The 10,193-nt window shown below is 32.2% G+C and overlaps 1 protein-coding gene across 1 annotated transcript; it reads right to left on the reverse strand.

The window, feature by feature from the left end:
- Nucleotides 1-1,282: 1,282 nt before the first annotated feature.
- On the reverse strand, nucleotides 1,283-10,190 carry LOC143059480 (uncharacterized). Its single transcript, XM_076232984.1, has 4 exons — nucleotides 9,994-10,190; nucleotides 5,423-5,571; nucleotides 4,844-4,920; nucleotides 1,283-1,601 (listed from the first exon to the last, which is right to left on the reverse strand). The coding sequence occupies exons 1-4, from the start codon at nucleotides 10,085-10,087 to the stop codon at nucleotides 1,487-1,489; spliced, it is 435 nt and encodes a 144-aa protein (XP_076089099.1). The 5' UTR covers nucleotides 10,088-10,190; the 3' UTR covers nucleotides 1,283-1,486.
- Nucleotides 10,191-10,193: the final 3 nt, after the last annotated feature.

Here is a 10,193-nt window from a genome sequence, read left to right on the forward strand (position 1 = left end):
GGCGGATGCAGGAATTTTCGAAAGGGGGGGTGCTAGCCCAGGGCAAAGGGGGGGTGCAGGGGGGGTGCAAACATATGTCCCGATTCAAATGCATTGATCGGCCAAAATAAAGGGGGGGTGCGGACCCCCGGAACCCCCCCTCTGGATCCGCCACTGTCTTAAACCACCATAGTTTTTTAGATTGACACCAAATATAACCAGAGAGTATTATTCTACATACAAAATCATTTTAACCCAAACCTGTGATCTCTGTGTTACAAGGCAGCACTTTGTGACTGGGCTAAAGAAGTAAAGGGAAGCAATCCTGTCACCCATGAAATGAGATTGAGTTCAGATGGACATGTAGAAATTCACATGACAAAAAAGAACAATCATTTTTCAAGTAGTTTCTAAACCAGGAAAATGAGGTAAAAGACAATTTGAGGGACATCTTCCAGATGGAATCTTCATAACATAAGGCATCTGCATACAAGGTATGAAGCATCCAGATTTTCTACATTCTAAAATATAAAACTTTAAACAAATAGTTAAATGCCAATGCTGCCAGATTGTTATCCTTGTATCTCACATTCTGCAACTTTCTTGGTAGGCAAGACAAAAACCATGTTACAAAATTTAAAATGAAAAAATTGTAGATTGTCAAAGGGAGATAATTTATGTTTTCATAAGGTATATAGTATACAAAAACAGGATACAATTAAAATGTCAAAATGATGTCTTTCCTTTTGATAATGTAAAATAAAAAGTAACCAACTGGTCAGAAAAATTATAAATCAGCTAAGAATAAGAGAAATTTTCATATAAGGTGTCAAAACTTTATATATTCTGTCATAACATATTGTTTATGGTTATTTTATCAATTTATGAGTTATTTGATTTAAGTTCTACAATGGTCAAAATATGATTATGATGTCAAATTTTATTGCTTTCCTCTGAATTTCCTATTGTGATATCAGGAAAAAAGGCTACCATGCCTGGCCCTAAAGATGTTACATTGAAAGAAGATAGCTTTCTGCAGATCATTGAAAAAGAAGTATTAAGATGGTTTGCACATTAGGGAAACAGATTCAATCACCAAATCTCTTCAATACGATATTACTCCGCTCTTGACTTTAAAATTTAAAAAATCTAAAGCAACCTGAGCCTCATCTTTTGAATTTGAAAACTGAACTGTTTCAGGTAGAGATGAAGTGGTAGAGTCTATTTGTATAAATAACATCACAGTCATCACAGTACAAAGAGGTATTTTGTTATGACATCATTAGGTATTAGCAGAAACCCAAACAGCCAAATGTTTTATTCTTTCTTTTATCAATTTATTTCTTCAAACAAAGATAAAAACATATCCGTACCACAAACAATCACAATATTTTGCATTTTTATACAAAAATCCACAAACTTTCAAATCTTTATAGAAGTACACAATTTAATGTTATAATGTATTGGTATATAATGATAAATTAAATATATTATATTGAATTGCTGTTTAAGTCAAATTTTCTTTTGTTTCTGTATCTGCATGTAGTTTACTTTTGCCAACATAAAATGTCCACTGTTTTGAATTATCAGCTCTTCTGAAGTCCAAACTATCAACTTCCCAACTGAAAAGATAAAATAAGTCAACTCATTAAAATATTTTTGTATTTTTGAAATTTTAGTTATGCTAAATAACCTACTCCATAGAAATCTAGAAAATCTATTATAAATTTATATATTTTTACCACAAAATATTTAAAGGGGCACTGCACAAATGTAATATAAAGAATTGAAATATATTAAAATTCTCATTTCCTGCATATTCGTGCATTAATGAGACAAGTTGTTCAGTCAAAATTGGAAAAACATTGTCATTTAAAGGGCAATAACTTCAAGAAGGAATCATTTAATGATTTCCACAATGTTAATCTCGTCTTGCTGATCATTTTTACTGTCCGCAGTTTCTCCCTATCTATTTTAGTTTTCAAGAGATAGGCAACAAATTTTTTTAAATGGAAAAAATTGTCATTTTGGGATAATAACTTTTCTTATTGCGAACCAAATGATACCGGTACCTTTCCACAGATTTACCTGCAAGTTAGCTGTCGATTTAAACTTTTGTAAGTTCTATTGTTCCATCTAACAAATACAATAGCTCTTGTTCTCTGTTTAGTTTATTCAATGGGACCTTTAAATTTCTTCCAAAAGAAATCGATCACTCACTGATTAATTTACCTGAACAAAAAATTGAACTGTCAATAATGAAAATACATGTACAAATAAGGAATCACAGAACTGCATGTGATGTTGTATTTATTCAATATCAATATTTAATTTGTTTAATATAAACACTGATAAAACATTAAAAGTTGATTTCTGATCAAATTTCAATATTTAACTTATTAAAATTTGCTTTTTTGGTGTGTTCACAAATAAAAACATGATGTTTAAATTAAGGTCTTCATAAATGTATTCATTATAACTGAACGACCACAAAAAACACGCAAATTATTTGAAATAGTAGTAAAAAAAATTAGGAAAATAAACTTTTTAAAATTGAATTAGTGTTTATATTGAAACGATTGAAAATATATTATTGTTATAGAATACTAGAGGCTCTAAAGAGCCTGTGTCGCTCACCTTGGTCTATGTGAATATTAAACAAAGGAAGCAGATGGATTCATGACAAAATTGTGTTTTGGTGATGGTGATATGTTTGTACATCTTACTTTACTGAACATTCCTGCTGCTTACAATTATCACTATCTATAATGAACTTGGCCCAGTAGTTTCTGTGGAAAATGTTACCGGTAGTAAAAATTTACAAATTTTATGAAAATTGTTTAAAATTGACTATAAAGGACAATTACTCCTTAGGGGGTCAATTGACCATTTTGGTCATGCTGACTTATTTGTAAATCTTACTTTGCTGAACATTATTGCTGTTTACAGTTTATCTCTATCTATAATAATATTCAAGATAATAACCAAAAACAGCAAAATTTCCTTAAAATTACCAATTCAGGAACAGCAACCCAACAACGGGTTCTCTGATTCATCTGAAAATTTCAGGGCAGATAGATCTTGACCTGATAAACAAGTTTACCCCCGTGTCAGATTTGCTCTAAATGCTTTGGTTTTTGAGATATAAGTAAAAAACTGTGTTTAACCTCTATGTTCTATTTTTAGCCATGGTGGCCATCTTGGTTGGTCTGGGGGGTCATGCCACACATTTTTTAAACTAAATACCCCAAAGATGATTGTAGCCAAGTTTGGATTAATTTGGCCCAGCAGTTTCAGAGGAGATTATTTTTGTAAATGATATATAAAATTTACGAAAAATGGTTAAAAATTGACTTAAAAGGGCAATAACTCCTAAAGGGGTCAACTGACCATTTTGGTTATGTTGACTTATTTGTTAATCTTACTTTGCTTAACATTATTGCTGTTTACAGTTTATCTCTATCTATAATAATATTCAAGATAATAACCAAAAACAGCAAAATTTCCCTAAAATTACCAATTCAGTGGCAGCAACCCAACAACGGGTTGTCCAATTCATAGGAAAATTTCAGGGCAGATAGATCTTGACCTGATAAACAATTTTACCCCATGTCAGATTTGCTCTAAATGCTTTAGTTTTTGAGTTATAAGCCAAAAACTGCATTTTACCCCTATGTTCTATTTTTAGCCATGGCGGTCATCTTGGTTTGTTTGGCGGGTCACGCCACACATTTTTTAAACTAGATACCCCAATGATGATTGTGGCCAAGTTTGGTTTGATTTGGCTCAGTAGTTTCAGAGGAGAAGATTTTTGTAAAAGTTAACGACGACTGTATCACATGCAGTTTAAGGGAGTTTAAACATGTATTTCAATCAACAAACAAGATATTTTTTTGGTCAGGCAAATTAATCAATGAGTGATAGATTTCTCCTAGAAGAAATTTAAAGGTCCCAAGTGAATAAACTACATAGAGAACAATAGCTATTGTATTGTTTCAATGGGACAGGTAAACTTGCAAAAGTTTAAATACCTTGGTCAAGAGCAGACGACTCTGTGGTAAACTTTCATTTGGTTTCGCAATAAAAGTCATCTAACAGTTTTGGTGTAAATAGACAGTAGGTAGATGTCAACATTCTGAACATTTCTGCTTCATCACATTTTTTCTATAAATAGTGTTGATAAAACATGCATTTTACCTGTTTGTTCCACAGGCACTTGTCTCAGAAAAAAATTTCCCATATACCTTAATATAACACAAGGTACTTAACTGGCATTTTAGAAAAATGTCAGGTGGTAACGAAGTTCTGTTATATGCCGCTTTATAGGCTGTCAACCCCACTAAAACTTGTTATATCGTAAATCTAAATTGATTTATCTTTACAATGGTGTATAACATGCCTACATTTGTTGTCGGAATCATCCATGGTAATCCTGTAGCAACAACAGTAGGCGTGTTATACACCATTGTGAAGATAAATCAATTTAGATTTACGGCACAACAAGTTTTAGTGTGACAGCCGACACACTGCATTTTTAATGGAATTTCGTCACCGTATGACATTTTTCAAAATCGCGAGTTGGGTACCTTGTGTTATATAAAGGTATATAGGGGGAAAAAAATTCTGAGACGAGTGCCTGTGGTTTGTTCAGTTTATGCCTTGTCCTGCTAAGCTGGTTGCCAAGCCGGGTCATCTGACACATTTTATAAACTAGATACCCATATTGGCCTTGTATGGTTTAATTTAGCCCATAAGTTACAGAGGAGAAGAATTTGTAAAATCTAAGGGACCACAGAAGATGTAGGCAAAGCTGAAACAGTAGCAGAGTGTATTTACCCTGGTACCAAGTAATAATTACACTTACTCATCATCTATTGTTGGTCTGCTACATTTTGTTAATAGGATGCCATTCTTTTTCGTACCATGAAGTGGAATTGAGAGCTGAAAAAAAGAAAAATAGAGATGAGAAAATGAAATAACAATAATATTTGTAGTCATTTTTTGTTTTTGCAAAGGTGCTATATATATAGTTTTCAGAATAATAACATAACTCTTACAACATGTACAGGTAAATTTTTGATGGTTGCAGTCATTTCTGCATTTTGAGAAAGATCTTGAAAATCTTATCATTTTTGCTGTAAAAGTTCTGCCCATCTATCATATTTTGACTCAAAAACATAAAAATTAGTTAAATTTCATCATTTACAGATAATAACTCTTATGTACCTTTGCGTTCTATCTTTAGACACTGCCTCCAAATTGGTTGATTGGCAGGAATAAGAAACACAAACTTTATACTAGATTCCCCTAAAGATCATTCATCCCATGTTTGATTGAAGTTGTCATGGTGGTTTCAGAGGAGTACAATTGTTGAAAACTTAATTTCACTTGTTGCTGCATGGATTTATACATATGTATCATTGTCTTGTCAAAATTTACTTACCTGAGCAGAAAAATCATCCACTTGTGTATATGGGTCATTAAGTTCCACTGTGTCAGCTGTGATGGGATCTCCTAACAAATCAACAACAGGCTGGTATCCTTGCAGAAGATTTACAGACTTTTTAAAATGTTCTGAATTTACCATAAATACTGTAATTATAAAATATATTTTGTGAAAATTCTTCTTCAAAGTAGCAACCATCTGATTTGTAGAGATGGAAAAGAATATCAGGATTCTGAATTAATATTGTATTCATTGCAATTTTATACCGCTACACTGACAACAACACTTAAGTAAACTGCATCTTTGCAATTTTAGGAATATTTTATTTTCTTGGGTGGTACAACCTAGAATTCTATTCTATACAAGACATAAATACAAATGAACATTTTAAGGAACATGTATGTAAAACAGATCGAAGACTGTTAATTTTTGTGTCATTTGGTCTCTTGTGGAGAGTAATTTGTCTCATTGGCAATCATACCACATCTTCTTTTTTATACTAAGCATTGAAAATTAATAGAAAAATCCTAATTTTTCTAATGTTGACAATGTTTTAATATGTTTACCCTTGAGTCTAGTCTAAAATAATTCTGTAAATTCAGAAATTATTGCATGCATTTATTATTGCGATTTTGTCATTTCAGACTTAAATTTGATTTAATTTTTACGATTTTGAGAAAAGTCCTGTTTAATTCATATACAAAATATTTCAAAATGCAAGTTTAAATTATTACTTTTACAACTCGGTTGCATTTTTCGCAATATTAAAAACCTCGATATAATTTCTGAATTTACAGTAATTATAATTTGCCAATTTTATTTGAAATTTTATTGGCCAAGTATAAAAATTGTTTATACAATTTTTCAAAATAAAATAAGCCCCAGAAATGGAACAATTAACATGATAACAAAACATGATGATAAAAAAGAATATCTTTTCGTGTGAGGATTAAATAAAAGGTAACAATTAACCGTGTAGGTCTCATCACGATTCACGATTGATTTTTTTTGTCAATCAGGATTCACAGAAAATAAATTTTCATGATCACGGATCACGAAAATATTAATAACTAGAGGCTCTCAAGAGCCTGTGTCGCTCACCTTGGCCTATGTGCATATTAACAATAGACACAGATAAATTCATGACAAAATTGTGTTTTGGTGATGGTGATGTGTTTGTAGATCTTTCTTTACTGAACATTCTTGTTGCTACAATTATCTCTATCTATAATGAACTTGGCCCAGTAATTACAGTGGAAAATATTTTCTAAAAATTTACAAAAATTTACAAAAATTTACAAAAATTTATGAAAATTGTCAACAATTGACTATAAAGGGTAATAACTCCTTAAGGGGTCAATTGACAATTTTGGTCATGTTGACTTATTTGTAAATCTTACTTTGCTGAACATTATTGCTGTTTACAGTTTATTTTTATCTATAATAATATTGAAGATGATAACCAAAAACAGCAAAATTTCCTTAAAATTACCAATTCAGGGGCAGCAACCCAACAACAGGTTGTCCGATTCGTCTGAAAATTTCAGGGCAGATAGATCTTGACCTGATAAACAATTTTACCCCCATGTCAGATTTGCTCTAAATGCTTTGGTTTTTGAGTTGTAAGCCAAAAACTGCATTTTACCCCTATGTTCTATTTTTAGCCATGGTGGCCATCTTGGTTGGTTGGCCGGGTCACCGGACACATTTTTAAACTAGATACCCCAAAGATGATTGTGGCCAAGTTTGGATTAATTTGGCCCAGTAGTTACAGAGGAGAAGATTTTTGTAATAGATTACTAAGATTTACGAAAAATGGTTAAAAATTGACTACAAAGGACAATAACTCTTAAAGGGGTCAACTGACCATTTCAGTCATGTTGACTTATTTGTAAATCTTACTTTGCTGAACATTATTGCTGTTTACAGTTTATCTCTATCTATAATAATATTGAAGATAATAACCAAAAAACAGCAAAATTTCCTTAAAATTACCAATTCAGGGGCAGCAACCCAACAACAGGTTGTTCGATTCATCTGAAAATTTCCGGGCAGATAATTCTTGACCTGATAAACAATTTACCCCTGTCAGATTTGCTATAAATGCTTTGGTTTTTGAGTTATAAGCCAAAAACTGCATTTTACCCCTATGGTCTATTTTTAGCCATGGTGGCCATCTTGGTTGGTTGGTCGGGTCACGCCACACATTTTTAAAACTAGATACCCCAATGATGATTGTGGCCAAGTTTGGTTAAATTTGACCAAGTAGTTTCAGAGGAGAAGATTTTTGTAAAAGTTAACGACGACGGACGACGACGACGGTGGCCAAGTGATGGGAAAAGAAAAAAAAAAATCTGTAGAATAAACGGATCAAGATAGCAAAATTGCGCCATCACGAAGAACGAAAAATAACCCATCAGGCCCCTCATAATTTGTGTATTTAAATATTTCTCCACATCCTTAACCAGACAATTAAATCTAAATTATTTAAAAAGCTCAGCAGGCTTCATGTTTTCAATATCAAAATCTAACTTTCTCTATCATTTGCACTATTTTCACATTTCTTGATCAGTTTGAGAAAAATATTTCTCTTCACTAGTGACAAATCTGTTCTCTGCAAAAGATTCGTCGATGTTAAGTTGTCTTGGTTTCTTCTCAGTTTTTCCTACATGTATTGTGTAACGTCATGAAAAAAGTCAACCATGCCTCACTCAGAGGTCGTCATTTAGAAAGTGCACAACTTTCTTCAAATCTTGGGAAAGGAAGGATATATATCATTGGAGAAAAGATTCCACCACTATAACTTGTGATTTGGGATATTTCTCTTGTCTCGAAAGTTAAATTTTAATTTTTTAAAAAGCTCTGAAAGCCTCACACTTTAAAAATTTAAATTTAACTGTCTAGAGTGGAGAAATATCGTATCACACTTGCTGCAGTTGTGGAATATATATATAAAAGTCTAAAAAGGATTCTACACGTACCACTACAGATATGTCTCCGGTGAAGAAATAGCATAACACTGGAAGATCATGTATATTACAATTACTTGATGTCATGGAAGACTGGTCATTATATATGGATAATAATATATCCTGGGACACATTATATCTCGATTTTGCCAAAGCTTTCGATAAAGTGCCACATAAAAGATTACTAAAGAAACTGTATTCATACGGTATTCGTGGATCTATATTAGAATGGATAACTGACTTTTTAACTGGACGTCGACAACAAGTTGCGGTGAAAGGGGAAAAATCTGAATGGCAAAATGTAATTAGTGGAGTGCCCCAAAGCAGTGTACTTGGACCTGTTCTTTTCATTATATTCATAAATGATTTACCAGATGTTGTGGAGTCTATAGTAAAAATTTTCGCAGACGATACTAAAATTTATGCACCTACTTCTAAGTCTGATGTCTTACAGAATGATCTAGATGCCCTCTACGATTGGTCCAAGTTATGGGACATGAAATTTAATGTGAACAAATGTAAACAAATCCATTATGGAAGAAATAATCCTGAAAATGTTTATACCATGAACAATATTGATATCATTAAAGATGAACAAGAAAAGGATCTTGGAATTATTTTTCAAAATGATCTTAAATTTTCTCAACATATATCAAGTAAAATAAATAAAGCCAATAGTATACTTGGGCTAATTAACCGAACTTTTATCTTTAAAGATCAATATACATTTTTAAGACTATACGTTGCGTTGGTACGACCACACGTGGAATATGGAAATACAATATGGTATCCGCATTTAAAGAAAGATATTAATGCTGTAGAAAAAGTGCAGATGAGAGCAACTAAATTAATTCCTGATATACGACATTTAAGCTATGAAGACAGATTAAAAGTACTTAAACTACCTTCCCTAACTCACAGAAGGCGAAGAGGTGATATGATACAAGCTTTCAAAATATTAAAAGGATTCGAAGATATATCTTATGAAAGATTTTTTACTGTCATCAGTACAAATACCCGTGGGCATAATTGGAAATTAGCAAAACCTAGATGTAACACTTCTTTTCGATTAAGACATTTCTCACAACGAATTATTAATGATTGGAATAACCTACCAGTTGAAGTTATTTCATCAAAAACTGTGGAAGCCTTTAAAATTAGTATAGACCGTCATTGGGAGTCAGTCATGTATCAGTTAAGAAATTGATGAGGACACAAATAGTTTTCTATATAACTTTTTAATTGTGTGAAATATTGCACCAAATCATGCAGGATTGATGATTGTATCAGTTTTGAAAGTGTACCAAAATAGGGTGGGCTAAAAAGGATAGGATCCTTCCATATGAGCCCCACAACGATCTTACAGGTATCTTACACTTGTTGCAGTGGTGGAAACTATAACATAGTGGTAATGTGACATCATTTGAATAGTGAATACTGAAAATTTGGTGTTTGTAGCATTAACTGGTAGAAATTACACTTCAGGACATATATTCATTTTAAAATATAAGAAACAGAATTAGCAATACAAAATTAAAAGGTTTGAGAGGTTATCATAATAAAGTCTAAAAATCTACACTTTAAAACACCGTCTAATACCTCGATACTTGTCTCGAGCTGAAATTTGAGCGTATGTGTATGCAGCACCAATCGATAGTCCTAGAGCTGCGAAATGCTTAAGATAGTTCTTCATTTTGCAATATGCGCTATTATTTAAACTTGATTAAAAGACTTCTTGTCGAAAGTACGACCTCATGACTTTCAGAATTAATCAACACTTTACACAATATTTTCAAGGG

The sequence above is a fragment of the Mytilus galloprovincialis genome, chromosome 14, assembly GCF_965363235.1.
Source record: "Mytilus galloprovincialis chromosome 14, xbMytGall1.hap1.1, whole genome shotgun sequence".
NCBI classification, from domain to species: domain Eukaryota; kingdom Metazoa; phylum Mollusca; class Bivalvia; order Mytilida; family Mytilidae; genus Mytilus; species Mytilus galloprovincialis.